Genomic DNA, 19,103 nt, shown 5'->3' on the forward strand with positions numbered 1-19,103 from the left:
TAATTTGTAAATAACCAGGATTTCCATTCTGAGAACCTGAGCTGCACTGTGAGAAAGATTAAATTACTCCTGCCCATTCCTGGATGCTCTCTTGGTTATGAGGCATTTGTCAAGCTACAGTATCTGTAGTAAAATACCTGCCTCTGTCAAAAACATTTGTGTCAACTACAATTTCACAGCCTGGAAATGGTATCTCCTGCAAGGCAGAGAAAACTCATAAACCAGGAGGGTCGTAGCCTGGACAGTGCTTGCAGCAAGCATCCCTACAGGGCAGTGCAGCTTGCTGGAGGTAGAGCCCCAGAAAATCTCTCCTGTTTGGGCCAAGAACCCACCCATGGCAATAGAGGGATGGGGAGATGCAAGAAAGGGAGCGGATTTGTATTTTCCAGTGCTTAATGGTAGGGATACATGAGTTAACAGATGAGAGCGCCGTGCTATCTATCAGACAGCACTCAAGCTGACAGAGCCCGTCAGTCCCCACAATTAAGAGACTTCAGTGCTATGTTGATGCATCTGTCACAACTCAACCAAAGCTACAATCCTCTGCCATCACCTAAAAGCCACTGCTGCCCTTGATGCATGGCATCCATACATCCATCGTTGCCAGAGCAGTGTTTCACACCTGCTGGGCACAGGGAAAGAGTTGGACAGGCCCCTGGAAGGTCCCCCAGGCTGCCTTACAGAGGGCACAGGCTCTGTCAGGAATGGAGCAGACTCTGCTGAGGGAGCAGAGCGATCACAGAAGCCAATTCTGCAGTAAGGGTGGATGGTACAAGATGAACACAAAAGGGAATGGTGTGGGGAAAGGGTCAGATACAGAGTATTGTGAGCTGGGAAGAGAAGAAGGGAGATGTGAGAGAAAGGTTGGTTGAAGGGCAAAGTGATGGGAGAGGAAGGAAAGGAGGGTGAGAGGTAAGGGTGGTGAAACAGAGAAGTATTGCCTTAGCGCAATAACCATCCATTAAATGACAGCAGAAGAAGTCAGTGCCAAAGTAGGCTGAGAAACACAATCATACAAAGTAGACCAAACCCCAACAGATCAATTAATTGATCTGGGAGCAATCAAGATGCCAGGAAGCAATGGCAGGAGAAACAAGCATCAGCACTAAGCACAGCTTTGGGGCCAACCTTCCCTGCATTTCTCTGCTTGGCTTCACCACCGAGCACAGAGCAGTGTCTCTCAGCAAACAGTTAGGTCCTGTTGGAGTCAGCTCATACCTGTTTACGTAGTTGTCTTGTCATACACAGACCAAGGCAGAAATACTCTCTTCAGATGGTTTATACATCTAATATATCACCAAGAAGATTTAACTTGGTTCTACCTCAGGTGAAGAGCACAAATAGCCATGGGTGACACTAAACTGAGGGGGTGGCTACCCTAAGTGAATGGCAGAACTTCTGCCCAGAGGAGCCTCAGTCAACTTGAGAAGTAGCACCTTGTGGTGTTCAAGGAGGAGATGAGCAGAGCTGTCTGTGTGGGGTGACACAGCCCTGTGCATTCAGACAGGCTGGGAGATTCAAGCTGGGCAGCAGCCCTGCTGAGGAGGGCTTGGGGTTACAGCAGACAATGGGCTGACCATTAGCCAGAAGCATGGTCCCATCACAGATAAGACAAACGGGCTGCACTAGGAGCCACGTGGCTAGCAGAGCCAGAAGAACAATTTGTACTCCCTCTGTTCAGGGCTGGCGTTAGGTCCTCCAGTTCAGGAGGGATGTGGGGAAACAGGAGAGGGGCCAGCAGAGGCTGCAAAAAGGGTTAGGGGCCTGGAGCACAGCGCCTGTGAGGGGAGGGAGCTGGGCTTGTCAGGTGAAAAGGAGGGAGGGGGGCATCTACCTGGAGTCTGTGACTGCTTAAAAGGCAGTTAGAGGCATGAAGAGAGCCAAACTCCTGCAGTGTCAGACGATGCAGCAAGGGACAACAGTCACAGATGCAGCTTGGGAGGCTTACGCATAAGGAAAGCTTCTCCCCCAGGAGGGTGGTGTCTCCCAAGACACGTACCCAGAGAGGCAGGGATCTCCATCCTTGGGGGTTTCTTGCACAGTGCAAGAAAGCTACTGATTCTCAGCAGTAGAGATCTCCCTGTGTTTGTGTATGAAAGCCCCAGCTGACATGATCTAGCATTGGCAATAGGCCTGCTCCAGTGGGGAGGCTGGAGGTCACAAGAGGCCCCTTCCCACAGGTGTGACAACTGTATTGAAAAGACACCTCAGCGTTGTATAAAGTTGGGGGGGGGGGTCCACAAGGAGTTCTGAACAACAGCAAGTTTTAGTTTCTTGAAATACAATTAGTCTTAACATTAAAGTCTCTTCCCTCACCCAGACAAAGCACCCTGTCAGAATCAAGAAAAAACAAAAGAAAGCAAAAAAAACCCCCACAAACGCAACCCAAACCCCAGACACACTATTAATCATATCTCCGTACTAATCATAGCAGAGGAACACAATGCAGGAGTCCATCCCAGCTTGCCAAGTTGCAAATGCTTGTCCAAAATAGCAACTGAAAGCAATCTGCAGTAATTCTCTATAAAAATACTTCATTGTCAACTCAGCAGCCATAGGAAAGCCTTGAATTAGACTATTCCCCGCCCCCCCAATACCTTTTGCATAGACTAAAAGAACTGCTAAGACCTCTCTCTTTTCACGAGAATTTTCCCATGTGCTTCTCTGCAGGTAGAAGTCACTTTTCATTGTTCATCCACTTGGCAAGTTTTTCCATCTTCTACACTGTGCCCTTGGAGTAACATTACCAAGTGAGGAAAAGCATCATTGTTGATAGAAATAAGTCTCTTCACCCTAAAAAGCTAAAGCATACCCATTAGACACATGCAAATGCTGCAAAGAATTAACACAGAAAACAGTTTATTTTCCGCTCCAAGTGATCTGAATAGTGACACTTCAAACTCATCAGAAACTAGCTTTAAAATAATATTGCAAGGCATACATCGAGCCTTCAAAAAGAGCTGGAGACTTCTTCAGACAAGATGTGCCTTCTAAAAACATTGCTGAAGGTGAAAATCCATTTACATTTAATATTACCACATTTGTTTTTGCAGTTCTGCAAATGAAGTCTTTCTCTCCCAAAGAAACTCCTTCCAATAATCAAAGACTTTGCCTAAACAAGGATTTGAGGACTCTTGTCTCATTACAATATTTTACAGTAAAAACATTTGAAATGCCAGTAAGCATTCCACGTCTCCTAAAAATCAAAGAGAGAAAAGCAATGCCTTAGGATGTCCAAAGAAAGTGAGGTGAGCTAACAAATGGCACAGTGTTCATTCAAATCAGTAGGGTTCCACCAGATCACTGCCATGCTGCTTTTCAAGTGTATCAGGATTCAAGTTCACTTCGGCACAGTGTAAGAAAGCTACTAAGTCCCAGCAGTAGAAATCTTCCTGTATTTGTATATGAAAGCATCCCTCTCTCCAGAACTAACTCCATAGATGCCATCTGGCACCAGAGACCCAAAACATGTCTGTCTGCTGCTGAGAAAGGATTCTTCAACACCATTCAGTAAGGGGGAAGAATTCCCATCAATATTCAGGGCTTTTGCAATGGCAGTTTCACTTGTGCCACCAGAAAAGGCATTAGGAGAGTCATTTTCACCACACTTGGTAATGCCATCCATGTGCTTATGGAGATCTTGGTTCAGTAGCAATACAATACTCCCTCCCACACAAAATACTCTGGCAATTGCAGGAAAAATAAAGGTTAGGTGTTCATCCTGCCTAGCATTCTTTCATCTGTGCAGAACTCAACACTGCTGACACTTCAGGTGCCAGTTGCATTTGATAAAACACCTAAGCATGTTAAGGGTCGTAGCTCAACTCAGTAAGCTACATCTCCAAACGGAATTTAAATTCCCTATCATCATAACTCTTCCTAAATTGGAGAACTGGGCCTGACTCCCAAACATTTCTGACCTCAGGAGTTCTTTCCATTGGGTTAGCAAGGAATATGGATCCATTTTTTTCGCTCTTGGTATTATTCCAAGGATTAAGGGCAGTATCACCTTCAAACCCCATTTTTGGGTTGCATGAGCCTCCCACCAGTCTGCAAAGGAACAGTTTCCCAGGGCAGCAAGAGCTTCTCAGGATGGTAAGGGAATTCTGAAGCTGGCCTTTCCCTTCAGAAACTTTAAAAGGTCTGTCCTTTCCATGTTCCACTGATCCTTAATGCCTTTCAAACTCAGGAAACAGAGGAAAATTAACCATTGTTTGCAATCCATTTTTCTTAGTACATAAGGAAACATTACACTTGGCTTTGAAACAGGGGAAAAAAAAGGCTATCCTGGCTCTGTTCCCAGCAGGTGGATTGAACAGTCTTACTGGTGGAGCTCTCATGGTAACGGTCCCTTTCTCTCCTCCACCTTCCCAAGGAAATATTTTGCTTAGGATGGCCCAACAGAGCAAGTAAGACCAGAAGAGAAGCATGACCAAAGGGAGAGATGGTCAGCGTAAGCTGACCTAAGATTGCCCTGCCATTCTGTGAAGCTATCTCACCTTCTTCCGCATCTTCCCACCACATTCCTGCATTGGGTGAGCAAGATCAACACCCACTGAAGACCAATCCTACAGAAAGTGCTTGTTTTCAGCCAGGAAATGCAATAAAGGCGCAGATGGTTTGAACTGCCTGTTAGAAGCAGCCCGCTATTAGCTTGACTCAACTCTGCCACAAAATGACAGGGTGAGAGATGAAAAGGAAGCATGTAAAAGCAGACCACGTGGCTAGCTGGATATGCCAGTATATACTAAAAGAAATGAAAATGCATACCATCATTTTCTGGTCTGAGATTCTCCTTGCCAACACAGGCTGGTAAAAGCTTGGTTGGGAACCCAAAAGGAAAGCCTATGATTTTTATACAAGCAGACCTGAACTGAGAATGGATTATTGCTTTATTTGCCTGGCCATACTTTAAGTTTGTCTAGGTCATCCTCTCCCCTTTCTCCTTTCTGTCACCGTTGTGCCTCATAAAGAATATTTGTGAGTGTGCCTCACACAACAGTCTCATTCCTTGTCAGCTTGTGCTGCCATCAGCACTTCCGCAGCTCGCAAGACAAGTCACAACAGCCTTTTTAAGGGACAAGTAAAGGACTCAGACTTTCACAGCCTGCACAGGATCAGATTACAGAGCTGGAGAGTGTTTGGAATAAAGCAAACCTGAAGCTGGCTGAACACTTAGGATCGCAAACCATAATGACATTTACACCAAACTCCAAGCATGTCAGAGGCCACACATACCTCTCCATTTCCTGGAGAACATCCAGTAGGAGCTGTATGTCTTTTGTGATCTAGAACTTCTTCCCAAACAGAATATCTGAAATCACAGTGTCAAAGCTTTCTGAAGGCAATGGCAATGTGGCAGAATAAAGGCAGGTCTTCACATCTGACTATGTGAAAAATGAAAAGCAGCTATGCCCCCATTCACCTTACAAAACTGCCTGCCAGCTCTTTTATGGATTATGCACCCAGATTCATAGCTCCCTCTGTACTTATCCTCACAAATAGCACTATGAAGCCACCAACCCAATGCAGACTGGGAAGGGACAAATGCATGAGAATGTGGTTTAGCTTGTAGATTCCCTGTTACTGGTGATATGTTCGTTACTGGTAGTATGAGAGTAAGACTATCCTAACAGGGGAGTGCATGGTTCCAAACGAGTTGCTGCTTCTCAACACACAGTACATATTTACAAGCAAAATGCAAAAGAGCTAAACTTGCAAGCACTTTACTTAGCACAGATGTTCAGATACGCACATATGAATGGCAAGGAACCACATGTTAAATTTCTCTCCATGTCCTTTTTCTCCCCCACAAGAATCCAGTTACAGGCAGAATCACTTGGATTCTGTCGGAGCTCGTGTCTTTGAAGTATCTCCCCAGAGCTTCTGCATCCTGGGAATAGTCAGTTCTCTTGACCATGATGCAGCACTGCACCCCTGTGGCGATGAAGGCCGGCCACATACCAGGCTGTGCTGCCCAGAGCATAGCCAGCATTTGAAAGGACGACTATGGGTTCTCCATCTCTCAGGCTGCTCAAAACTCGACTGGACAAGGCCCTGAGCAACCTGACCCAGCTTTGGGTTTCGCCCTGCTCTGAGCAGACTACAGGACCAAAGACCTCCAGCGGTCCCTTCCCACCTAAACCCTGCACTGTGATTCTGCGCCAGCCTTCCCAGAACTAGCTGGAGATGGTTCTTGGACCATCCTTGGATCAATACTTGCAGCACGACAATTTTATCTACAGATGGAAGGACAAGTTACCTACAGTACTTCTCAAAATATGCAGAAATAACAGCTTCTGACCATCAACAAAGACACTAATTACTCATTCAGCATTAGAAAAGCTTGACATCAAACTACCTTCCATTATCCTAGAAGCCAAGGCCAATCACAGCTTTTAAGTCAGAAATAAAGCTATACCTATTCATGTCAATAAGAAATAATATTTCTTACCATTCTGGTAAGAAATAAATATTGCAAGGTAAAAAAAAATACGCATACTTCACCATCCACGCAGGGCAAAACCACCCAGCTTTTGTCTATCATGAATTTCATATAGGACTAATTTAGACTGAGGCTTTGAGGTCCAGAATAAGGACGTAAAATTATTACCTTCTCCCCAGATTAGCTCATGAACTGAGAGCAAACAGATTCCCTCTTCCAGGAGAAAGGCATCTTCATTTAAAATATTCCTACTGCAAAACATCGACAATTCAAAACTGAGCTTAATGAGTCACCACTATTACTCATTCAGTACATTTAAGTTACAAGCAACATCTTATCTGGATTTGTCCTTGCTGTGTTCCCGTTAAACACAAAGAACTGTCACATAGTAGGTACTCTTTGTGTTATTCACAAGTTTACCATTAAGACAGACAACTACTGCCCACGTCTGACAATTATTATTATTTTCATTGTCTTCTGCTGAGTTTATTCTTGCCAAAGTTCCCAGGGGCGGGGAGGGGAGAACAAATAGTTATACATACACTGGCACTACAGAGTCACTAGTGAGCTATTTGTTGAGAGTTGGCTCTACTACACATCACCTCAAGAGAACCTACACTACCTGTACAATCCCAGAATGACAGAAACCACTTCAAGTATGTCTCGCTTGGAAAGCCTACAGACATATCTTTCACAGAATCTTTAAGTAACTCAATCTTATCCATCAAGTCTGCAGTCCTAGTATTCACATCTAACTGTGAATCACTTATATCAGCACCCCAGCAACAGGCTTCCTGTTCGGAGAAAAAGAGAGAAGTCATTTTGTTGACAAACAGGTGTATTTATTTTATAAACCCTTCTCAGAACTGCCTTGCTGCACAGCTCTTCCAAGACAAACCCCTTGCTGGGAGATCTACTGCCATTACACAGAGCAATACACAGACCCAGGGGACAGAGGAACAGGGAAAGTATGTGCTATTTTCACTCCTTTCATGTTCTAGTATGCTCAAGACACTTGTAACTTACAGAAATATAGGCTATGTCCTAACAGCAAGACCACAGCTAGCTACAGACAGCCATGCTGCCTCTAATACTGACAACTGACTGTACTGTCCCATTAACACCTCTGTTCCCAGGATAAGTCCAGGCAGTTTTAGAAGTCCACAGTTGCCTTACACAAACCCTGCGGTATAAATCCAGGGCTCCCAGCACCCCCCCCCCCCCCATAAGTATGTAGGACTTTTGTTTTACATTCCTGTGGAGGAATATTTGTACTAAAACACTTTTAACAACTGTCTAGAATGACCAGTTTGGTTCCAGCTTTCCAGTAATGGACTTTGGTATAACTGTTGTACAGATTTTTCTTGATGCAACTACAAACCGTCTTGCAAAGGTCCTGCCCATTGCAACTATGATACTTATGGGCCACTCCTTGGCAGCTTCCAGCAGTATCGTTCCTAGCCCACACATGGGATCCAGCACAAAGGCACCAGACTACAAAAATAAAGGGGTTATTGCATCCCAAGCAAGACAGACTCCTCTCCCAGGACAAAGCTTACTCGGGGATGTACTGATCACCTACATACTCCCACTGAATCCAGTGTAGGTAACAATAATCACTGGTTTACCAGGCCTAAGTAACTTACCCTGTAAGAGGGTATAGTAAAAAGCTTTAATAGTTTCACTAAAGGCAATGCATCAATGCATTCAGCCTTGAGGTGACATTTAGCGAAACAAATTACGACTGTACTGGAGACGGATATTGGTACCAAATTAATCTGTGGAAAACATCACACTTGCTTCTGTTTTCCCTTGGGAGACTGACTCCAAACAAGGTTTGAAGCCTGAACAGTGAAAAAATCTTGCCATTTAGACATATATGTTCATGCAAGGAATAACATCTCTGCTGAGAAGGACCTGGGATTACAGTAGATATCAGGTTGAATGGCAGGTGACAGCACACTCTGATCACGGATAAGGCAAAACCTGTCCACGTGCGTTAGAGGATGGGGCATTAAAATCACCACACTTCTACAAAGCTTCCAGCTCCAGCTCTGACGAATAGCAACCGCCCCCTTCATTCGGGACTCTATATCTTTACCATGAACATTCACTTACACTGATTTCAGCCAGAAATGCCATGGCCCAAGCAATTGTTGACGGCAGTCCTGCTGTTTTGATATACTGTCTGTTTGCCAATGGAAGCCTGGAGACAGCAAAAAATCAATGCAAGATAACAGTATAACTACACAGAAAAGCCCATGTAATATGAAAGAACAAATGAACTGGACAGATCTGCAGACGGATAGAAACCACAGTCTGCTTTTATCCATAACTCACTGCTAAGTCTGGCCTACGTGCTCAGATAAGCTCCAGACAGACCACAAAACTAATGTGACAGTCCAGTGAATATTAAACCCTAAGATAAATACTCACAAAAGACAGCAAGACTATATAGAAATTATGCCTGTTCTGATACTGCCAAGACAAATCTGGTGAGGAGAATGCCTACCTGAAAAGAGGAATCCCCACCACAGAGTCGATGTCATTAAGATGTACAAAGATCTGAAAGAGGAAAAAATAATATTAGAAACTCTCAACCTGACATGACAGTAGCTTTAACTCATTTAAACAAGACACAGAAGATGTTTCTATGAACTTCTGATCCTAGTTTTTAAGAAAAAAATTGCACACTTTAGACAATCCTGATTAATTGGAAGAAATCACACTAAGTAATCTGAATGCCATTTTAAAGAGGATTTAATATTTAAGCAAGCTAGGAAGGGATTTTATCAGCCAGGAATCTATCAGCAAGCACTTGAATCTTCAAGGGAACCAATTTTTGTAATGTTCAATGGGCATTTTTAATTATAAAACCAATTATACTGACCACGAGAAGATTATTCACTGTCTATTAGCTACTAGCACTCAGCTATTCACACACAGAGGCTTTTTTAAAAAAAAACAACCAACAAACCAACAAAACCCAAGTGCCACTAAGCAGTATTTCAGCTGGAAGGCAGATGTGGGTAACTTTTCCAGAAATATGTGTAGCTCAAAGAAATTGTCCTCCTGTCCCACAGAGAGCATCCCAAAGGAAGACTGAGCTCCTCAACAGGTCTTGCATGCCTGCAATCCCTCCCCAGGAAGCCCAAACAGAAACATGATGCTTTTGCAATATCCCAGTCCTCAGCATGATATAGAGAAGGAACTGCTAATTGCTTGATGATTGTCTCTCTGTAACTTTACATACCAAGGACTGGTGTTTGTCAAGGATTAAGCCTGTCAGAGACTGGTACTTGGGAGTGATGAGCAAGAAGGAACCATGAACAATCACAAAACTTAACTAAATGTTTGATGAACTTACAATCTTGTTGAGAAGGCACAAGTAGAGGCCTTGCTTGAATAGATAGGGCCAGAAAAGATAAGAACTCCTGCCTTTGTTCTCCTCCTTGTAGGTAATTTAGCTTAAACCAACCATATGATTCTACACCACTAATGAAAACTTAGATAATAAGAGCACTAACAAACACTGATGTATCAAAACAAGTAAAAGACCATACTACGCAGAATCACCTGAGGAGGGTCAAATAGCAGACAAGTGAGGAAGACTATGGAAGACCATCAGAGGACTCCTGAAGATCACCAGAGACCTTCAATGCGCCTGTGTAAAGGACATTTGCATATGCTAATAGTTCCCTGGAAAACTAATTAATATGTATAACATTTCTTGGAAATCTAGTGAATATGTATGTAGAACATGTACTTAACCTGCACAATTAGACCCGACAGCGTGCACGATAGGTGGAGCGATCCCCCGTGCATCCACTGCTGCCAATAAAGAATACCTACTTAATAATCAAACTATTGAGTTAATTTCTTTGAATCAAGCACTTGAATGGTTTCAGAGCAAAAACCTGGACAAGAACAAGAGCCTCACTTGAGGTTCAACAAAGCCATATTTGATGCACAGCCTGGGAAAACCAGAGCCAGTAGATGAACTCAGAGCTTTTACAGAAGGCCTCAGACCTGCCAGCATCAGTACTGAGAGCAGCTTCCATACGCCAAGCACAGGGATGGAGAAACAGCTTGTCAAGAGCAATGAGTGCTTTCCAAGGTCTCCAGACAGCTTGCACCACGGAGGGTGCTTTAAGCAAGCTGCTTGTCAGGGACAGGATCTGGGAGGAGGCTTTTCCATAAACAGCATTCTCGAGTTCCTCGAGAAGATGACCTTGCTGTTCGCTCTCTTCCCTTACAGAGGCTAAACTAGCTGCCCAATGGCTCAAGTGATCTCCATTTTCAACACAGTCAGAGTCCAGCAGTTTGTAAGCATGCTGGATCCTGAGAAATCACCTGTATGGATCCTTCCCCTGACATACATGCTCATGCTGGCTGTTCTGGTATTCATTTAAGTGCTCTGGAATGCATACACACAGTGGCTACTGAAAAGCTTTGCTCAGTGCTACCAGATGATTTCTAGTTAAATTCAGCAGCAGAAAGACAAACAGGAAGAGGCCATGGTTCTGACTGCAAAGGGAGCAGAGAACAAAACAAAAGATATCAAAATATTGGGGGCAATTCTGGAAGCAGCAACAGGCCACATGGCAGACAAGCACCACTATGTCGAGATCAGGGTCCCGCAGATCAGCCTGCCACCCGCACTGCTTCATGAACGCTATGCCAATGGCTCTTCCAATCTCCTGCAACGGGGAAGAACAGTCACAGGCAGTAAAAATAACAATTAAGAAAACTACGTATCACAGCCCTGTCTGCACAATCCTTAAAAATACCTGGGAAAAGAAAGAGTCTCCCTTGACTCCTAGGAGAACAATTCATACAAAGACCAGAAGAGGTACAACAGGGCAGAGTGAGTGAGGGGCACAGCAAACACACCGCAGGACAAAATGACTATCACTCAGCTGGAGTGCAGGAAGCTGAAGTTCAAGTCCTGCCCAAGTTACAACAAAAGTTGTAATCATTTCAGGAGTACATATATCATGCAGAAAACATTTCCTATGGCTGTAAACTAGATTACCTAAGAGAAAATCTGAGAATGCACAACTGCAACTCCCAAATTTAATGCTTTTATGGCATCTAGAAAGCTCTGACTACCTTCAGAGTATAAGAGTTCAAATGCACAGCACAAATTTAAGCCAACATTCATGTCGGCAGGCTGTCATGGTTTAACCCCAACCAGCAACTAAGTACCATGCAGCTGCTCACTCATTCCTCCCCTCTCCCAGTAGGATGGGAAGGAGAATCAAAACAAAACAAAGTAAAACACATGGGTTGAGATAAGAACAGTTTAATAACCAAAATAAAATAAAATATGATAGTAACAATAATAATAGTAATGTTATAATTGTAATGAAAGGAAGATAACAAAAAGAGAGAGAAATAAAACCCAAGAAAAGACAAGTGATGCACAATGCAATTGCTCCCTATCCACTGACCGATGCCTGAGCAGTGATCCACCCCTCCCAGCCAACTCCCCCCATTTTATATACTGAGCGTGACTTCCTATGGTATGGAATATCCCTTTTGTCGGGAGGAACGGCTGTAATCAAGCCTGCTCCGTCCCTCCCGTCTCCGTCTGCTCCGCCGAGTCTTATGAGCAGATTTGAGAAGCCCTCCGTCTGTTTCTCGGCCTAACAGATTTGAGGGTTGCGAGCGGCGGAGGAATGCACAAAAGTCGACTCAATATGAGTGATAGAAGTGATTCACTTTACTTGCATGGATAGCTCATATTTATACAGTTTACGATAATTATGCCTACTAGTCCTAATATTATTGGTACATTGCTAATGTTTATTCATTACTAAAACACACCTACTTGTGGTTTGCAGCTATGTAGGTTCCGCAATTTTCTCATGGGAACTTTCTCAAAGTTGTCTATGAAACCTTGCCAAGGTCACAATGGATGCAGTTACTTATCTCCTTCTTCAGCATCCAGGTGTTGCTTGTAAGGCCAGGCTCTTCTTATCTTCTTTTTTTTCCCAGCGCACAAGGACACAGTATTTTGTAAATGTATACTTCGTTCCCACATAGCGGCTGGATTGCTCACATACCTTTGCCCAGCCAAGAAATCCCCAACAATTCCCCCTTTTTGTTTTTGAGCAATCCAGGCTTGCTTAATAACTTGGGATGCCATTTTTCCTTAACAAGCTGAACAAGGTAAAATTATTACAATAGCTAAAATCACAATAACTACATCAATGCCCATAATTCTTTGAGTTAACTTGTTACCCCTAATGACCCGAACCATGAGGACTATGAGGAAGATGAACTATTCATACATTCCTGTGTCATCTTGCTCTGTGAACTCAGCCCAGCAATCGGTAGGTGCCAGCTTTCTGTGGGCGTCCCCACAGAGGCAACAATGGCCTCACTGTACACCAGCCCGATGCTCTTCGGAAAATCCCGGTATTTATATGTTTGCAGAGGAACGGGTTTTAGCACACGTGGCCAGCGGGTGCCAAAAGTCCGCTTCCATTGCAATCTATGACGCATGCGCTTGCTGGCGAGGCGCGCTGCACGAGTCATAGCCATCTTGTTTATTGGTTCGTGGGCTTTATGATGTGGTTGCGGTGCGCAGAGAATCTTGACCTGTTATGTTAGCCAAAGTGACCTATACATTAGGTTTTGACTGAGGTGGTATTCATGTTGCCACATCATCTATGATGCTCCAGATGATGATGATCGTGCATATTCAACAGGAGTCCGTTGTGGGCCTGTATCTGTGGAAACACAATCAACCTCGTTCCCAGGTTATTAATGGAAATAGTCCTTACCCCTAAGTTTGGCTTTAACTAACTTTTACGTTTACCCCACACTGTCTTCCCGTAATCACACTATGTTTAACCAAATTATGCTTAACACACTTTTTACCTAAAGCAGGTTCTACATACAATAAGGCACGCTGTTCTAAAAACCTCTGTGAAGGACTCAATGTCCGGTAGTCCTCTAAAGTGTAATATTCTATTAGTCGGAATCTGTCGGATCAGTGGCTCCAGCACCCGCCGGTGCCGTGCCAGTTGCCATTGGGACGATTCCGGGTCCAGCATCACTACGAACCCATGGCTTGACCCACTTAGCCGGGATCCAGCAAAGGCCTCGATCTGTAAGCAGACACATATACCCTCTCCCAGTAAGTTTTACTTCTGCTGGTCCGCACCGTTTCCCGGACTCTGGGTCCTTATACATTACCATGATTCCTGTACTTTGATGTGTCCTTTCCGCCTGTAAAAGAGCATGATGCACTACCATTGGTGGGTCTTTGTGATCACCTGTCAATCTAAGATAATTTAGCACAAATAAGGCTTTGGCCAATCGTTCCTCTGGGAGTAAGCCCTGGGTTCCCCCTTTTTGTTTTTGCAGCATGCTCTTTTAGGTTTGGTTGGCTTGTTTGACAATAGCTTGTCCTGTGGGAAGATGTGGAATACCCGTACCATGGTGAATTTTCTACAAATTATAAAATTGAGCAAATTGTGTAGAACCATAAGCTGGACCGTTGTTTGTCTTAATTTCTTTAGGCACACCCAGCACTGCAAAAGAAGCGTGAAGATGTCATTCAATATGTAAGGCTTTTTCTCCAGCTTGTACCGTGGCCCACATGGCAGCAGGATAGGTATCAATGTACACATGCACTCAAACCCAAGAGTTCTACCAGAGGGGCTATATTGTTATCAGTGATACCGCAAAGATTTTGCACCCACTGGATGTCTCCCACAAGCTTCTGGACATCATGTACTGTTGAAATTTCTAACATTGCTAACATCTATGTGCCACCCCAAATACTTCCAAGGTGCTGTCTTTTGCACCTTTTCAGGAGCAATTATTACTCCGCGATGGCTTAAGATGTCTTGCAACTGAGTTAAAATTTCATCCTGTGGCAAGTTCCTTCTTGTTATCAAAATGTAACTGAGGAAACTGCTTTCTTACAGGTTCTAATGCCTAGGCCACATATACTTGACACATCGTGGGGGAATTGCACATTCCTTGCGGTAACACAACTCAATGGTATTTCTTATAGGGCTCTGCCTTGTTAATCGATGGTACCGAAAAGGCAAACCATTCAGTGTCATCTGGGTGTAAGGGAATGGTGAAAAAACAATCCTTTAGATTTATAATTAACAAATCCCATTATTTTGGAAGCATAACTGGAGATGGCAAACCTGGCTGCAGGGCTCCCATACTGTGCATCACTGCATTCACAGTTCTGAGATCATGTAACAGTCTCCATTTCCCAGTTTTCTTGGGAATGGTAAATATTGGTGTATTCCATGGACTAGTGGAAGGAACAACATGTCCCGCTCTCAATTGGTCCTTAACTAACTCTTGTACCTTTTAGCAGCTTTTCAGAATTTAGCGGCTACTGATCAATCCAAACAGGCTCATCTGTTTTCTAGCTAATTTTCAGGATTGGCTGTTCCTCAGTGACTGCTTCTAAAAAGGATGGGTCACTAACATTGCCTTCATTTGGCTCAATAAATCACGGCCTATGAGGCCAAACAATTCAGCTGGGGTAGTCATGACGTACGGACGCATCGTAACGTTGTCACCGTAGGGGAACACAAATGTAATCGGTAACTGACTTATTAAGGTGGCTTGTGTGCCCCCTATCCCTGCAATGCCAAAATTTGGATTGATCAATGGCCATGATGGAGGCCAAATATATCGTGAAATAATCATAACACCAGCTCCTGTATTGATTGTTATCAGTTTCTTGATGATAACTCTGTCAGGCCTTTCCAATTGCACTATCTTTTCTGGTTTACCTTTTGTTATGTCCATGGCAAGGTATACCTGTGGTTTCCCTGTGGAGCCGAATTCACCATTTCCACGTTGTACTTCACCTGGGTTTGGAACACACGACCTGAATGGAACTAGTTGTGTTATTCTGGTACCTTTAGGAACAGAAACAGGAGGGATTAAAACAAGAATCATAATATTCACAGTCCCACAAAAATCTGTATTAATAAGCCTTGGGACTACCAAAATTCCTTTTAAAGCTGTTGAAGATCACCCCATCATAAATGCACTAAGCCCAAACCCCAATAGTCCCTTTATGTTGTATGTGTACTGCGGTTTCCACATCCACTCCGGAGCTCCCTGCAGTGATGGATCTGGTGGGGTCACAGCCTCCTTCGGGAACCCACCTGCTCCAGCGTGGGGTCCTCCACGGGCTGCAGGTGGATATCTGCTCCGGCACCTGTTTCTCACTCTCCCAACTTTTTTTCCTTCTTAAAAATGTTATCACAGAGGTGTTACCACTATCACTGATTGGCTCGGCCTTGGCCGGCGGCAGGTCCGCCTTAGAGCCGGCTGGTATGGGCTCGCTCTCTCTCAAACACAGGGGAAGTTTCCAGCAGCTTTTTACAGAAGCCACCCCTGTAACCCCTCTCTGCTACCAAAATTTTGCCACACAAAACCAATACATTCCACCCCTCGCCTCTGTGCATCACATTTCCAAGAACTATCATTAAAATCTACATTCATCACACAAAATCTTCACTTACATCAACAAAAGAATTCCCCACATCAAAATCAAAATAATATCATCACAAAACCAACAAAAAGTGGACAATTTACACACAATCCACCCCTTGTCCCTTCACCACGATTACAACAACAAAAATTCCTCACTCATCAAGCAGCTCTTAACTCTCTAGCTGCGTTCAGTCCATGTTTTGCCCGTTACATCTCTCAGTTACTATCCTTATCTTAAATTCCTCACACTGCCCGCATTCTCCTCATGCGCAGTGTAAAGTTTCCCTTCTTCCTGTATTCTTGGTGGTATTGTCATCTTTCTTAGCAGAAGCTGTACATTTGCTTTTAATGTGTCCATGTTTGCCACAGTTAAAACACTTGACCAAGGGTGTCTTACTGGCCTTGCGTTTCTTTGTAGCTCCCTGTGGAGCTGCATGTTTTCTTTCATGCCCTCGTTCATGTCATGGTGGTCGTAGATTGTCCTATGCAGTCTATAAAGAAACTGTGCGAAAGGTTCATTATGCTCCTGTTTCACCTGAGTAAAAGTATGGCTTTGCATATTGTCTGGTATGGTAAGAAAAGCTTGATATGCCAATATCTGTGATGGGTAATGAACCTCAGTGATACGTTGTAACTGAGCGTTCCCTGATGTGAAGGGTTCAATACTCATCAGCATTTGTGTGGTTACTCCCCATAAGGGATCTGTTTGTTGTGGTGTTGTTTGTTCCCGATCACCGAACTTCTCCCACTGTCGGAAAAACACTAGCATTTTGGAGGGCTCTGAAACTAACCGTGCTATCTGTTTAATATCTTGAGGTATCAGCGTATCAGCAGAAAAAATGAATCGCAGTATTTGGTGAGCTAACGCAGATTTGATTTCGTACTGACTCACAGCATTCTTTAATTTTTCAATGACCTTCCAGTCAAATGCTTCCCATTTTTTCTGTCCATTTAATGTAATAACTGGGAATGTTTGGAGCATAGTCCTTTCTATAATGGCATCTTTTATTACTCCCCTCCAATGTCTCTGTTTCTCGCCCGCAGCGGCTACTGCAGGCGACTCCGCGTCTATCGCGGGCGCAGTTGGTTTTACCGTCTCCAGTTCCGAGAGGCGGGATGGATGAACGGGCGCGGATGGTTCTGCCCGGGGGCCAGCCGCGGCAGCGCCAGGCGGTGGCCGCTCCATGGCCGGCGGACACGGGCCGCTGCAAGGCGGCGGAGGGGGGGGGGGCGGAAAAGAAAGGGAGGAGGAAGCGCCGGAGGGGGTGCGGGTGACGGCTCAGCAGGCATAGGCTCAGGCAAAGGCTCAGGAGGCTTAGTCCGTTCTCCCGGCAAGGGCACCTGATTTCCCCAGTGGGGGGGTGTTTCCTCCTCTGCCACAGTCTCCAACCCCCGCAGCCGTTCTATGGCCACTGCCGCGAGATTTCTTTCTACCGTTTAACGCTGTTAATTATCTCCCGCCAAGGTTTCATCAGTTTTTTAGCTGATTTATCATCATCAATTACCAGATCCCATAATACATCTCCTAATTTACACCATTCACTTTTCTCAAATAATGAATCTGAATTTTTAAAGCATCCCTTAACATGACCTAAAATAACTAATCCCGAAACTTGCTTAATGCAATTTACTCCCCGCTTTTCTAAAAAGCACTGTAATAATTTTAGGGCTACCTGTAGATCCTTTGCTGGCCGGCTTCCTGGTGCTCCTTGATTAATGCACCTCGATTAGTAAAAGTCTTTGCAGCCTTTTCCAGCAGCCCTCACTGACGGCGAACCCCTTTTGGACGGTCCAGGCACGAGAATTAACACACCAACCAAGACGATCAGCGTTCGGTTAATCTTTTGCCCCCCGGTCGCTGCTACCGGTGCTTCTCAGTGTCCGCCGCTCCTATTCCTTGTTTTCTGGTCCCTGTTCGGGCGCCATTTGTCGGGAGGAACGGCTGTAATCAAGCCTGCTCCGTCCCTCCCGTCTCCGTCTGCTCCGCCGAGTCTTATGAGCAGATTTGAGAAGCCCTCCGTCTGTTTCTCGGCCTAACAGATTTGAGGGTTGCGAGCGGCGGAGGAATGCACAAAAGTCGACTCAATATGAGTGATAGAAGTGATTCACTTTACTTGCACGGATAGCTCATATTTATACAGTTTACGATAATTATGCCTACTAGTCCTAATATTATTGGTACATTGCTAATGTTTATTCATTACTAAAACACACCTACTTGTGGTTTGCAGCTATGTAGGTTCCGCAATTTTCTCATGGGAACTTTCTCAAAGTTGTCTATGAAACCTTGCCAAGGTCACAATGGATGCAGTTACTTATCTCCTTCTTCAGCATCCAGGTGTTGCTTGTAAGGCCAGGCTCTTCTTATCTTCTTTTTTTTCCCAGCGCACAAGGACACAGTATTTTGTAAATGTATACTTCGTTCCCACATAGCGGCTGGATTGCTCACATACCTTTGCCCAGCCAAGAAATCCCCAACACCCTTTGGCTAGTTTGGTCAGTGGTCCTGGCTGTGCTCCCTCCCAGCTTGTGCACCTGCTTGCTGGCAGACCATGGGAAAGTGAAAAATCCTTAACTTAGGATAAGTGCTACTTAGCAGCAACTAAAACACAATGGAAATTTGTGAGTAAAGATGATGTTTAGATTTGTCTGCAGTGCCACAGTAGAGTTCACGGGGCCCTGCCCACCTTCAATAAATGTCAGCTACTGAATTGGAGAAGACCCATGGGAGAAAATAAACTGATGACAGAAGTTTTCAACGATGGGCTTGGGAACCACAGATGTGCGTGTTTATGGAGTACATCTCTTTCAATCTTCTGAGAGGATTTTTTTCTCTCATAACTTGAGTAGGATGGAAATCTTTTTGGTCTGGTGGATTTGATATTTTTAACTTCACTTTCTACTGTGCTGCGAAAAAAAATGCATACAGTCTTACCATTTACATCCCACAGTGTTACCCACTAGTCAGAAACGTCTGAGGCTTTCACATCTATTCCGTACCTCTGCTAACACTCTGCCAGTCTTGATCTGGTCAAATGAGAGCAGCGACTGCGAATAACGTTCTCGACTTGGCCATCTCCTCACTCTGGTTTTCCTCTGTTTCTCAGGCATATGCTTTCTCGAGACTGCATGCGAGGGTGAGAGATTACTAGAGTCCTTCCTTATTCCT

General features: G+C 44.4%; 2 protein-coding genes across 2 annotated transcripts; both read right to left on the minus strand.

The window, feature by feature from the left end:
- Positions 1 to 3,367: 3,367 nt before the first annotated feature.
- Positions 3,368 to 11,142, minus strand: THUMPD2 (THUMP domain 2 tRNA and snRNA guanosine methyltransferase). Its single transcript, XM_075047031.1, is given in 7 exon segments — positions 3,368 to 3,683; positions 5,239 to 5,355; positions 7,133 to 7,235; positions 7,864 to 7,939; positions 8,564 to 8,651; positions 8,958 to 9,010; positions 11,065 to 11,142. Coding segments are annotated over 7 exon segments (804 nt in total). The 5' UTR covers positions 11,116 to 11,142.
- Positions 11,143 to 11,887: 745 nt separating this feature from the next.
- On the minus strand, positions 11,888 to 18,316 carry LOC142039892 (uncharacterized). Its single transcript, XM_075047018.1, has 2 exons — positions 15,604 to 18,316; positions 11,888 to 15,351 (listed from the first exon to the last, which is right to left on the minus strand). Exon 1 carries the CDS (start codon positions 17,118 to 17,120, stop codon positions 16,164 to 16,166), a length of 957 nt encoding a protein of 318 aa, XP_074903119.1. The 5' UTR covers positions 17,121 to 18,316; the 3' UTR covers positions 11,888 to 15,351; positions 15,604 to 16,163.
- Positions 18,317 to 19,103: the final 787 nt, after the last annotated feature.

The sequence above is a fragment of the Buteo buteo genome, chromosome 15, assembly GCF_964188355.1.
Source record: "Buteo buteo chromosome 15, bButBut1.hap1.1, whole genome shotgun sequence".
Taxonomy (NCBI): Eukaryota; Metazoa; Chordata; class Aves; order Accipitriformes; family Accipitridae; genus Buteo; species Buteo buteo.

Coding starts and splice junctions, on each gene's coding strand:
- LOC142039892 (XM_075047018.1), bottom strand. CDS start 17,120: ATGGAGCGGCCACCGCCTGGCGCTGCCGCGGCTGGCCCCCGGGCAGAA.